General features: G+C 41.0%; 1 protein-coding gene across 4 annotated transcripts in view; it reads left to right on the top strand.

Annotated features, from left to right (window-relative positions):
- PIGN (phosphatidylinositol glycan anchor biosynthesis class N) overlaps positions 1-14,054 on the top strand; it is a 153,558-nt gene that overhangs the window by 85,441 nt on the left and 54,063 nt on the right. For all 4 annotated transcript variants that reach the window (XM_063077098.1, XM_063077097.1, XM_063077096.1 and 1 more), the window contains exon 20: positions 907-1,015. In XM_063077098.1, the coding sequence (XP_062933168.1) occupies positions 907-1,015 (109 nt within the window). The remainder of the gene's footprint in view (positions 1-906; positions 1,016-14,054) is intronic.

The following is a 14,054-nucleotide window of genomic DNA, read 5'->3' as shown; positions in this document are numbered from 1 at the left end:
ATATTTTAGCATCTCTGAAATTAGAATGTGACTTACAGTTGAAAGGATCCTAGGATTGTTTTATAACTTTATTGAAGCATTTTTCCTTCTTAATTCGCTGAAAATATGAGAGTAAATTAAATATAGTTCTAGGATTTGGTGATTCTAACAGTGCTTACTTTGTTCACAGTTATAGTTTAGCTCATTTCTTAAAATGGCAATTAGTCCACTAGTACAAGGCTCAATAAACATTTTTCTAAAGAGTCAGATAGTAAATATTTTAGGTTGGTGGGTCATATGGAGTCTGTTGTAAATTTTCAATTCTACCATTGTAGTGCAAAGGAAGACAACATGGAAATGAATGGGAGTAACTATGCTCCAATAAAACAGTATTTATAAAAACAGTGCACCAGCTTATAAGTTATAGTTTACCAACCTCTGCACTAGTTTATAAATAAATATTCTATGAAGAGTATTTGTACTCATATTCCCAGTGCCAGCTAAATACTCAGGCCACAAAAATATGTTGAATGAATAAATGGATATTACTGTGAGGGAGGGCTAGAGCTGGAAGGCTCTAAACTAAACACTAAACTATGTACATTTCACACTCTTTGTTTCTGTGATTTAAGAAACCCTCAACGTTTACAACAAATATTTCTAAACAGAAATAGTTTGGTGATATATGCCAAAACATTCTTCAAAGTGTAAAATGCCTCATCTTATGCTTGTAAAGGAGGATCTTTGGTACAAAAGTACTAACTCTTAGCCTTGGCCACAGGAAGGTAAGCTAGACCAATTTCAATAGCATTTTGGCCAGATTCCAGTTGTTCCCAGCTCTTTTCTAAGCATTCATTCTAGTATATTGTTTCTCTCTCTCTTTCTCTCTCTCTCTTTTTTTTAAACCTGTTTTGTATTTGTTTTCAGATGCTGAGCATAGTGCTTTCCATGTATGTTGTATATAGCACCCACAGTAGTCTGCTCAGGAAAGGGGGACTGCCTGCGATGAATCAAGTTGTTAGCTGGGCAACATTAGGTAAGAGGCTATTCAAACCAAATGAGATAACTCTACATCATCAGTTACCTTAAAATGTTCCATTTATGTCTGTATTATTGTTATTGAAAGAAATACCTTTGCTGCAGGAAGATAATAATAATCAGGTGTTATTTCTATCTCTTGCTGGAATTTGTCAAAGAAAATTAGAACTCTTGTGAGCATGCATGTATTAATAAGAATTACTTGAAAGAATATTTATGAACTGATAATAAGGCTGTGTATTTATTAATATCTGATAAAAATGTACTGAGTTGTTCCAGAAGGGAAGACGGTTTTGTGAAGAGGATCTTATGCTTAATTTTCATGTCCATTCATAATTATTTCCTGGGCTAATCTTTGTCATGATGGCCGCAAAATGATGATTTTCCAGCTCCAACACTCCTGCATATACCAGAAGGCTCTCAGCATTCTAGTATAGGAATCCTCCCTTTTTTCCTATTCAGTCATTGACTTTTCTATTTAATATTGGTGCAAAGTCATAAATTCCTATTTTTTTCAAAGGTTTTTAATTCATTACTGTTGGCAATTTGGTGTTGAAAGCTGGCATGTAATAGCACCCCTTCCCTATAATTTTTTTGAGCACTTCTGTATTTTCTGCCTCTGCTCTTGAATCAGTTTTTACTCTGAGTACCATGGTTCTTTTTATTAGGGGAATGGGATTAGAGACCAAGATCTGGGTGCTAGGTGTACACATCACTACTGAGGTAGCTTTACTTCTTTGCCCTTCCAATGGACAGAGCTAATAATATATGCATATATATAATATACAGTCGTCCCTTAGTATTCACGGGGGATTGGTTCTGTGATCCCATGGATAACAAAATCTGAGGACAGCTCAAGTCCTTTACATAAATTGGTGTAGTATTTTCATATAAACTATGCACATCCTCCCAGATCACTTATAATACCTAATATAATGCCTACACATCACTTCATTTGCATGGATTCAACATAGTACTTGGCCTGTGGCAAATTCAAATTTTGCTTTTTGGAACTTTGTGGATTTCCCCTCCCACACCAGCCCCAGAATGTTTTCAGTCTGTGGTTGGTTGAGTTTTCAGTCTGCAGTTAGTTGAATCCACCAATGTGGAATCCATGGATATGGGAGCCAACTGTATATACTATACCTGCTATTATGTAGAAATATATACAAACATATGTATCAACATATATAAGCCATGTGCACATAAACCTGCATATACACAAACCTATACATATTTTAGAAATCATGCATTCTCACTGGTACCTCTAATTCCAATATATCCCCACAAAATTCTTTCTTGCTTTCCTCCATTCAATATTTATATGCTCCTCCTCCTGCAACAGTAACTCTGGTCTCAACAACATCAACACGTTTACTCATTTGTTCAATCAATACTTGAACAAATTAGTTCAGATTTGTTTAACTCATACCATTACAATAAAGATACCTGCTAAATATTGCTAAGGATTTGTTTACAGTTCTTCACTCTGCCCTCCATACACCACCCTGCCCAAGACTAGGGGTTTATGGTTAAATACTGTGTTCCTTAGATTTGACTGACTTCCTTCCTTTCTTCCTTCCACCCCTCCTTCCTTCTTTTTTCCTTTCTTCATCCATTCCATTCATTCTAACTTTTGTATTCATTTGAAATCAACTAGGTTTGTTTCAGTTTGCTCTCCGTTTCAGGCATTTTTTCTTTCCCATTTTTTATTTAATTTAACTTTTTGTAAATGCAGAATATTCACATGCTTTTAAACGTACGAATTATACAAAAAAGTATATGTTCAAAGATGTGTCACCCATATTACTTCCACCTCTTTCTCCCCCAGCCCCAACTCCTTGTAGGTTATAACCTTTATTTCTTTCTGGTTTATCCTTTATGTGTTTCTTTTTGCAATGATAAACAGATATAGTATGTGAAAGAAAGTATGCCAAGATGCTGGGTACCATTCAAGCTTTATTAAAGAAAGAAATCTGCTGGGCTATACTCAAAATGGAGGACAGCCCGAGGCTTCCCTGAAAATGGGGACAGCCCCTGGTGTGGGATGGTACAGCTTATATTGGTATGTTGGCACCAAGAGCTGGGTGATATAATTCCAGGTTGGAGATTGAGTTAGGTCATGGGAATGGAGAGTTCTGTGCATGTGGAAATGCCTAAAAGTTTCATTTTCTCCAAAACCGTGAGGCTTCTTGTAAAAGAGACGGGGGAGGAGAAGGGAGGAAGTAGACGGTGCCATTTTGTACTTGGGCTCGTCTAAAATGGCACTGGTTATGTTGCAGATCTATTATTCCTGCCTTTTAAGTATAGGAAAAAGGGAAAAAGGGTGGAGGTCTCATTCTTCTGAAGCTACTTCCTGCTGGTGATGGGCGAAGATATGGAAAAAATAAAAGATTTATGTTGGCAGGTAAAACAGTTAGGTGGTGGGGTATTGGTTTCATGTGGGGAAGCTGTATCCCTCCAGGGAAGGGTCACTGATTCTGAGGGGCTGATATCCTCCTTGCAGGAACAATTTGGCGACTTTTTGGTTGGTGAAAGCCTGTATACGTTCCTGCAAGAAATTAGAGAAACACTAGAAGAGACAGAGACCACAAAGTAGGATGAGGCATTGTTAGGGGTCCTAGTAACAGCATAAACCAGGGTATCCAAGGGTTCAGTGAAATGGTTTAAGTTGTCTTGGATAACCCCGGACTCATTTATGTAATAACAGCATTCCTTCCCCAGGAAGAGGCAGGTGCCTTCCTTCTCGGCTGTAAGGGGGTAAAGGGCCTGACAGTTCTGTAAAGCAACTGTCGACTGTTGTGAGTGAGGTTACCTGTCACTGGAGGGAGGAGATGCTATCTATACTTAGTTCTTCTGAGAGTTTTTGATAGAATTGAGAGGCAGTAGCAAGGTCCGCTATGCCAGTTCCAGTTGCAGGAAGGATCCCTGCCCCAATTAAAAAGGTAAAATTAGTGCTCTACGGGAGCAAGGGGCACTTCCTGAAGCGGGGGGGGGGGGGGGGTGAAGTTAGTCCCAGTCCTGTTTCCATCTCTCCATGTGTCTAGAGGGTGATGTCAGGGACGAGCTAAAAGAATATGCAAGAAATCACGTTGTGGGGGCAAGCAAAAGGATAATGTAGTTTTACAAAGGAAATGTAGTCTGGTTTTAGGGCATGGATGAAGAGGGAGGTAAGTGAGTGGTAGCATTTGGTGTTAGTAAGGCAGAGTGTGGGCAGGCCCTGCACGACGCTGACAGTCCCCACTGAGGTGAGATTAGAGGAAAGTGAAGAGACGTTTGTGGAAACATTATGGGCTGCATTGATAGGGAGGGGGGTGACCACAAAAAGTTTCTCGCAAAGTGGGAGACAGATGAGTCACTTGGGGACCAGTCTGATTCACTGAGGACTGCATCATCCCTGTGGACCTGGAACCTCCATGTTCCAGGTAATGGGGAGCATCGAGATAGGAGGAAAAACACAGGAAGGATGCGAAGGGTTAGGGAGCCAAAAGAATTTAAAGGTCACATTGCCACAATGAAATTGCTAAGAAGCATCCTACTGATAGGAGGTAAAGGAGTGCCAGGAGAAATCTTCCTGTAATGTTACACTCTTTTGGGGCAGCAGTGGCTAATCCTGTAGCAAGTACTAAAACAGTATAATAGTAGCTTTTGTGTGAAGGATGTGAAGCAGGCCTGCAGGAGTGGGAGGATGATCACTGGGGGAAAGATCATGATTCTTCTGAGACTGGGGGAAGAGTGGAGGTCCTGGAGATTTTCGGTTTTGTGGGTCCTAAAACGGATGAAGTGTGAGGAGATGTTCAGTTGGGGGTTGAGCAGAGGGACCTCTCTGGCTTGGTGTTAGCAGATTTTTGGGTAAAGTCTCAGGTGCTAGTTTTACCCAGGCTAAGTGATACCAAGGGGCCTTTCCTAGTACCTTTACTGCCATGGGGGTGGTGAGAAGTACTGTATAAGGCCCTTCCCAGCATGGTGAGAGGGGTTTTGGGGTTCAGGTTTTAATATGCACTTGCTGTCCCAGGCTCAGTTTAAAGTCTGAGATGGTGGTGGGGAAAGGATGAGGTAATAGAAGGTTGGCCTGTTCCCGAAGAAGATCCCTAATGAGCGAAAGAGTACAGAGATACTGGCCTAAAGGTGATGAGCTGGAAGGGAGAGGTGTGAGAGTGAAGGGTATGCCATACATAAGCACAAAGGGTCTGAAGCCTGTGGGCTTTGGGGGGCATCCTGTAGGCAAGTGAGTGACTGGTGGGTAGGCCAAAACAAGGGATGATTTCTGAGGTGAGAGCATGCATTACTACTGTAGCATCCTGTGAAGTGCAGGGAAAAGCCTCAGTCCAACCTGAAAAGGTATCTACTAAAGTTAGAAGATAGCGTGTCCTTTTGTGGGGAGGCATATGAGTAAAGTCAATTTGCCAATCCCAGCCAGAAGTGTACCCTCTGGTCTGGTGGGTGGGAAAGGATTGGAGCAAGAAGTACACAAAGGACAGTTTTGAGTGATTTGTTTTAGAAACTTGACCATGTGGGGAGAGTAATATAAGGGTTGAAGAAGGTGTAGTAGGAGTTCATAGCCTATATGAACTGAATTATGGAAATCTAAAAGGATTTGCTCAGCTTGTGTGGTACAGAGGACATAGCAACTGAAGAGAGTATACCAGTTGTCCTTTCTCTGTGCCCCCAACTGTTGGAGGTATTGTATTTTGTATTTTGGGGGGTGTGTATTGGGATAAGGATGTAGGGGCCATGAGGACCTGAGCAGGAGAGGAAGAGTGGGGGCCTGGTGATCGAGCAGCCTGTTTTGTGGTTAGATCCACCAGTTTGTTACCCTACGCTGTGGGGTCATTGGAGGTTTGGTGTTCTCTGCAATGTATAACCCCAGCCTCCTTTGGGAGTTGCGCAGAATCAATAGCTTGTGTTAGATTTACTATGGCATAACCTGCCCGGGGTGCAGGTGTGGAGGTGGCGCTCCCATCTATGAACCGTGTAATGGGATGCGGGGAGATGTGTGGAAAGGTATTGAGAAAGAGGTCTAAAGCCTCCATGCAATTGTGTTCTAAGGGTCATGAGTGTTTTGGGATGAGAGTGGCTGGATTTTAAGGGAGGGCAAGGTTTAAAGGAGAACTGTGAGTTTTCAATGAAAGTAAGGTGAATAAGTTGTAGGCAGGAAGGGGAAAGAATTGACTTGGCCTTATGTCTGAGAAGGTCTTGACTGTTGTTTAAAAGTTAGTTTAGAGCTTTCTTATGGTAAAAGGGTGGCTGCTGCCAAGGCCCATAAACAGGGGCCCATTCTTGAGATGTGGTGTCTAGTTATTTAGAGAGATATGCAACCGGGGAGAAAATATTTTCTGCCTTTTGTCCCAAAACCCCGACTTTGGGTTTTGGTGATGTATAGGATAAAAGGATGAGATAGGTTTGAGAGAGATAGAGCTGGGGCTGCAAGGAGAGTGGCTTTTAATTGCTGGAAGGGAGAATGAATGGGCTTTGTGGGCTCTAAAGGAATGGCAGGATCCCCTTTGGCTGCCCCATAAAGTGGTTTTGCTAGCATCCAAAGTTAGGAATCCATAGACGAAGATACCCTGCAAGCCCCAAGAAAGAAAGGATTTTACCCTTTGTGGTAGGAGTATGGGGTTCAGAAATTAGACTCTTGAACTGAAGGAGAAGAAATCTGGGCCTTGCTGGGGGACACTCAATATCCCCTGGAGGCCAGGAAATTAAGGAGAGCAACAGTATGGGCCTGTGAATCCTCATAGGAGGGGCTACAAAGGAGGAGGTCATCCACATATTGTGTTAAAGTGCTAGGGGTTGAGGGAAGTTTAGATAAGTCTTGAGCTAAGGCCTGGCTGGAAAGTGGGGGCTATCCTGAAACCCCTGGGGCAGTACCATTCAAGTAAGTTGTTAGGAATGGCACGTGTCAGGATTAGTCCTGTATTAAATGGTATGAATGACTCATGCCAGGATTAATCCTGTACTAAATGGTATGAGCCATTAGGCTTTATAACTGGAAGGATGGGTGTATTGAAAGGCGAGTGGGGTCCGAGCCCGTGGCGCACTTGGGAGAGTGCGGCGCTGGGAGCGCCGCGACGCTCCCGCCGCGGGTTCGGATCCCATGTAGGAATGGCCGGTGCACTCACTGGCTGAGTGCCGGTCACGAAAAAGATTAAAAAAAAAAAAAAAAAAAAAAAAAAAGAAAGGCGAGTGGGTAAGCCGTGAGAGATGTGAACAAAAGAGTTTGTGAACGATGGGTTTTAAGCCTATTAGGTATTTGTTAGCAATGGGGTACTGTGGGACATCAGGGAACAAGCAGGAGTTCCGCAATTTAACAAGGATAGGGGAATGGTGTGTAGCAATGGAGGGAGAAGAAGCATTCCATACTAGGGATTGACCTTGTCCGAGGGGGAGGGTAAGGTGGAAGCCTCAGGGGCCAGGTCTGGGTGTGGCTTGTAACAGGAGTATTGTACCTGGAGTTAAAGTGTTTAGGGTAAGAGTAGCTTTGAATTTGAAAAGAACGTCCCGTCCTAGTAAGCGGGCTGGGCATTGAGGCATTATTAAGAATTTGTGTGTGAATTGGGTGTGTTGTAGGGTGCAGGAAAGGGTTTTAGTGATCCATGGGTGGTATTCTGATCCCATGATCACTACTATTGTGATAAAGGATGGGGTTGTTGGTCCTGCATATTCAGGAAGGGTAGAGTAAATGGCCCCTGTATCGATGACAAAAGAGATTGGCTTACCTGCTATGAGGCAAGTTACTATTGGCTCATGCGTGGTGATCTCCGTCGGGGCCTCAGGCCCTGGGAATCATCAGTCCTCCTGGGCAAAGCCGAGAAGCTATGGTAGGGATGGCCGTGAAGCCAAAGGCTGTAGGTTGGGGACTGGGCCATTCCTCTCTGGCAAGTGGCACAGTCAGTCCCCCAGTGACCTGGCCATTTCTAGTGAGGATGGGTTATGACAGGCCCATGCTGAGTGGCCCGGTTGACCACATTTGAAGCAGTTCTTGGGTGGCTTGCCCCTAGAGGCAGCCAGCTTTGGAGCATGTGAGCCATGGGTGGCATTAGCCAGGAGGTGGTATTTAGCCTGATCTCTTTTATAGGTTTTCGAATATCAGGGGCTGATTGGGTAATGAAATAATAGTGTAAGAGGGCCATGCCTGCCGGGGAGTTTGGGTCTATATGTGTGTATTCATGTAAAGCCTCAGAGAGGCGAGTTAGGAACTCATTGGGATTTTCATTGGATCTCTGTGCGATTTCTCTAAACTTGTCCTAATTGACTGACTTGTGAGTGGCCTTTTGGAGGTCGTAAATCAAGTGTGTAATCATATTATCCCATAGATCCTGATCCCCATGGCCAGCCTGGTAGTTCCAATTTGGGTCCGTGCAAGGAACAGCAACGGCTCCCACAGGCTGCCTATTATTTTGAGAATGTACCTGAGCCGCTGTCGGGTCTGCTGTTGGCTGACCCGAACAGCCCTTGCCTCGTTATCAGTCTTTCCCTAGGTGTCCCTTCTGGTGGGTGAGCAGATGGCCCGGATTCCTCTTTCCCTCCGGTCCCCGTTGGGAGGAGACGGGGGAAGAGAGCTGCAAAGAGAGGTGAGCACAGCCGCCGGCCCCAACCAGCCCGTTAAAGGACACTCAGACGCAGCAGGGGTTCTGTTGAGCAGTTCCGTTTATTATCACACAAGCACTTGCTTTTATTTTATTTATTTTGTGTGTGTGTGTGTGTGTGTGTGTGTGACCGGTAAGGGGATTGCAACCCTTGGCTTGGTGTTGACTGCACCGCTCTCAGCCAGTGAGCACACTGGCCATCCCATGTTGGATCCGAACCCAGGTTACGAGAGCATGCCTAGCTATTGCAATCACGCAGTGTTGAAGAGCGCGGAAGCACGTATTTGGCCAATAAGGGCTAAGGCAAGGTTCCTGCAGACACTCCCACCCTACTTCCTCCCGGCGCCCTCTTAGGCTGCCACATTAATGGCGCTGCTTGTAATGTCACTTAAGGTGGCGTTAGTTTTTAAGATCCGACAAGCCGCCATCCAGACCTGCTCCCTGTACATGGACTTCGACAATTCCTTCCATCCCAGCCACTTCATGGAAGGGTTATAAAAAGCCAGAGCTGAGGCAGGGTTGTTACCTGACAAAGGGGGAGAAGGGAAGGAGCTGGGCTGAGGATGAGCTTTTGGAGGCCAGGTGTGGTGAAGGGAGAAATGTGGAGGGCCGACAGATCAGAAATTGATCTGAGTCTGGAAGGAGAGGTTGAGCATGAGGTAGGAGAATTTGAGACATAGGACAGTTTTGACAGAGAGAAGAATGCATTCAGCGATAGGAGAAGGCCTGAACAAGGAATCTCTACAGCTTTGGCCACTTTGGTGAGTGTCTAAATTGTGTGCCATCTTGTGGCCACTGGGATCCATTGCAACAAGGCGTTTGAGTTTTAATGTCTCCCTGGAGGCTGAGAAATTGGCCAGGAGACGGCCCAGAGGCGTAGAGCATGGAATACAGTAGAAAATGAGACGTTTAGGTTTAATGTCTCTCTGGAGCCAAGAAATTGGCCAGGAGACAGCCCAAGGGCATAGAGCATGGAGGTTTCGATTGTGAGGATCCCATTTAGAGGGTGAGAGAGGGCAGTCAGTCCTAGTAGAAGCATACCAACAAAGAGTGTCCTCTCTGCTGTCCACCATCCTTTTGAGAGAAAAGCCATGACCTGCTAATGAAGCATCCTTCAATAGCTGGGGGGCACGAGAAGAGTTCCCTTGGCCAGGTGCCTGGGCTTCGCAGAGACTGAAGTCGTAGAGAGTAATCGGGGGAACCCATAGAAGTAGGCAGGATAGACCCACTGACTCATCCTGAATTGAGGCTGGTGTTGGATGCATTGGTCTGAAACGGCAAAAGTAGAGAGTCCTGGAGGTATCTGGTTTTGGCAGGTCTGGGAAGGGCAGCCGAGAACCAATCACCCAAGAAAGAGGGGGATTGTCCACAATGTCGGCCAAAACTCTTCCCGGGTTTTAGCACCATAATGAAAGAAAGTGAGCTGAGATGCTGGGTACCATTCAAGCTTTATTAAAGAAAGAAATTTGCTGAGCTGTACTCAAAGTGGAGGACAGCCCGGGGCTGCCTTGAAAACGGGAACAGCCCCTGGTGTGGCGGTGGTAGAGCTTATATTGGTATGTTGGCTCCAAGAGTTGGGTGATGTAATTCTGGGGTGGAGATTGAGTTAGGTCATGGGCATGGAGAGTTCTGCGCATGTGGAAATGCCTAAAGTTTCATTTTCTCTGAAACCATGAGGTTTCTTGTAAAAGAGAATGGGGGAGGGGAGGAGGTGGACGGCACCATTTTGTACTTGGGCTTGTCTAAAATGGCACTGGTTATGTTGCAGATCTTTTAGTATGTTTTCTTATTTTTCTTTCTTTCTTACCCAAAAGTTTACATTTTATATATCCTCTTTTGTACTTTGCGTCTTTCACTTAATAATATCTCCTGGTAATCAGTCCATATCAATTTATAGAGCCCTCCCTTCCTCCCTTCCTCCCTTCCTCCCTTCCTCCCTCCCTCCCTCCCTCCCTTCCTCCCTTCCATTCCGTTGTTTATTTAACCAATCTCCTATGCTTTGATATTTAGGTAATGATTTTTTTTAATTTGGAAAATAAATACTCATTTATTCATTTTCTTTTTAAAAAATTTTTTTAAAATTTTAACTTCTCTATATACATTGTAGTTGATTTTTATGACCCTTTACCTGTTCCTCTTCCCCCCTCCATCTCCCCTCATTTCACCCCTGCATCATATCTGTTCACTTGTCTTAACAAGTTCAAGGAATAGTTGTGATTGTTGTTTCTTCTCCCCCCCGACCCTTTGTTTGTTTGTGTGTTTATTTATTTATTTTTAGCTCCCACAAATAAGTGAGAACGTATGGTATTTCTCTTTCTGTGCCTGACTTGTTTCACTTAATATAATTTTCTCTAAGTCCATCCATGTTGTTGTGAATGGTAGTATTTCAGTCTTTTTATAGCAGAATAGAATTCCATCATGTAGATATACCACAGTTTCCTTATCCACTCATCTGATGATGGACATTTGGGCTGGTTCCAACTCTTGGCTATTGTAAATAGTGCTGCAATAAACATTGGTGAGGGTAATGATTCTTTTGAAGTTACAAATAATACTACTGCAATGGCATATATATGTATATTTGTGTGTTAGAGGTATTTTAGGCTAAATTCCCAAAAGTTGAACTGCTGTTTCAAAGGGTAAATGCACATGTAATACTTTTAGATATTGCTAAATTCATCTCTAGAGGTATTATATCATTTTTTTTTCCTGCCAGCAATGTATTAGAATGCTTAATTCCTTACCAACAGCTTTTTAATGTATGCCAATCAATAAATTTATGCCAATGCCAATCAGTTATTTTCAGGCTTTGAATTTATACCAATCTTATGTTTGAGAAATGGTATCTTGGTGTGTTTTTAATTTGTTTTTCTTTTAAGTGAAGTCAGACATGTTTTCACATGCTGACATGCCATTTTTATATCTCTGTTTGGGAATTATCTATTTATATGTTTCCCTTGCTTTTATATAGGATTTTTGGTCCTTTACTTCCCATTTAAAAAAATTCTTTATAAATTAGTTTTATTAGTCTTTTACTTACGATAGATATTGCAAAATTTTTTCTCAGTTTATAATTTGTCTTTTGACCATGCTTAATGGTGTTTCTGGTAATGCAAGGATTTTTATTTTTATGTAACCCTTTATCTCCTTTTAATACATCTAGATTTTTAATCTCAGTTAGAAAGCTTTCTCCGATACCTTAGTTATAAAGGAATTCACTCATGTTTACTTCTAATACTTGCATAGTTTTATTTTTTACATTTTAATTCTTGATCTATTTAGAGTTTATTTTTATGTATAGTTCGAGGAATGGATCTAGTTTTATTTTTTCCCAAATGGCTATCCAGGCTTTATTTGCCCCAATGCCTTGACATACCACTTTTGTCCTACACTAGATACACTGGTCTATTTCTGCACTTTCTGTTCCATTCCATTTATCTGTTTATTTGTGTACCACTGTTTTAGTTATAGAGACTTTGTAGTGTATTGTAATAAAAATGTGAACTTTAGGATCAACTTTTCCAACATCACAAAAAAGGTTACTGGAATTTTATTGAGATCACTTTAAGTTTATATATTAACTTAGAGAAAAGGTATATTTTGATTGTGGATCATGTTGATACATTCTAACCAAAAACAAGGGATGTTTTTCCGCTTGTTCTAGTCTCCTTTTGTGCCTCCAAACAACTCTGTTATAGTTTTCTTCACATTGGCTTTGAATATTTCTCATTTAATGTATTTCTAAATATTTTATCTTTTTTTGTTGCTAATGCAAATGGGTTTTTCTCATTTATTGTATATTGTAATTAGTTCTTATTTTATATAATTGCTATTGATTATTGTTGATTAATTTATATCTTACTTCTTTGATGAATTCTTTGAGTTGAGTTAGCTTTATTATTGGTTCTCTAGAATTCCCCAGGTATACAGTCGTGCCAGATACAAATACAGATAGTGTTATTTCCCCCTTTCCTATTTTTATACCTCTGATTGTTTTTGTTTTTGTATTTGTTTAGTTGCATTGGCTAGTACCTCCAGAATAATGTTAAATAGTGGAGATAGTAGACCTCATTGCCTTTTTCCTGACCTTAGTGGGAATACTTGTGGCATTCCCCCATTAAGGAAGATGTTTGCTTTAGAACTGCAGTGTATATGTATTTAATTTTATACATACACACACTCTTTCTCTCTCTCTTAATAATATCTCCTGTTAATCACCCCATATTTATGTTTATATCCTTATGTCATGTTATAGTAAGTATGTGCATTCCTGTTTTATTCAGACATTTTCTTAGGAATGGGTGTTGAATTTTATCAAAGGCTTTTTCAGCATCTATGGAGATAATATGGTTTTTCTCCTTGGACCTATTAATATGGTGAATAATATTAATAGATGTTCTAGTATCAAACCATCCTTGCATTCTTGCTATAAACAAACCCCTTAGACACACTTGATTATAGTATATTATTTTCTTGATGTATATTGGAGTCTGCTGATATGTATTTAAGATTTTTTCATCAGCATTCATAAATTATATCAGTCTTTTATTTTTTGTTCCATATATATTAAGTTTAGGTATCAATATTATACCCACTCCATAAAAAGAATTTTGAAGTTTTATTTTTAATATTCAGGAATAATTTATATAGCATCAGGTCTATCTGGTCAATAAAGTCTTGGAAGAATTCGCTTGTGAAATAAATCACGATTTAAATTTTAAAAAAGGAATTCCCCCATGAAACTATCTGAACATTGTCCTTTCTTGTTATGTAGTTCCCTGATGACTTTCTGTATCTGTTATCTGAAACTGGTTTTTTAAAGCTTTTTGTCTGTACTGGGGTCAGTTTTGGAAAACTGTATTTGCCTAAGGAATTATCCATTTCTTTTAGATTTTCAAATCTGTTTGCATAGAGAGATGCAAAGTAGTCTCTTATGATTTTTAAAAACTCCCTCTGTATTATTAGGCATTTTCTTTACCATTTCTTATTTTGTATATTTGATCTTTTCTCTCTTTTTTCCTTGATTAACTTAGGTAGTGGTTTGTCTTTTTTTGTTTATTTTTTCAAAGAACATGGATTTTGATTTATTAATTTATGTTCATTACCTCATTGATTTTTTTTAAATTACTTTCTTCCTTCAGCTCTCTTTTGGTTTACTTTTTTGTTCTTTTTTTTCTTGCTTTTTTGAATTAGGAATTTAAATTTAATCCTTTCATTTTCATTCTTATATTTGTTTAGAGTTCCATCTTTCCTTCTGATCACTGAGAAAATATTCCATGGATTCTGATACAGTGATTTGGTTACCATTATTTTAAAGAAATTTTATACTTTCTGTATTTCTCCTTTCACCCAAGACTTGCTTAATAGAAAGTTTTGAATTTCCAGGTGGAAGTGCATTTTATTTTTTAGTTGTTTTTTTTTTTTGTGGGGGGGGGAGGAGTGCTAGCT

The sequence above is a fragment of the Cynocephalus volans genome, chromosome 13 (genome assembly GCF_027409185.1).
Source record: "Cynocephalus volans isolate mCynVol1 chromosome 13, mCynVol1.pri, whole genome shotgun sequence".
NCBI classification, from domain to species: domain Eukaryota; kingdom Metazoa; phylum Chordata; class Mammalia; order Dermoptera; family Cynocephalidae; genus Cynocephalus; species Cynocephalus volans.
Note: the sequence above shows the minus strand (reverse complement) of the source record. Positions and strands in the feature narration are given on the sequence as shown.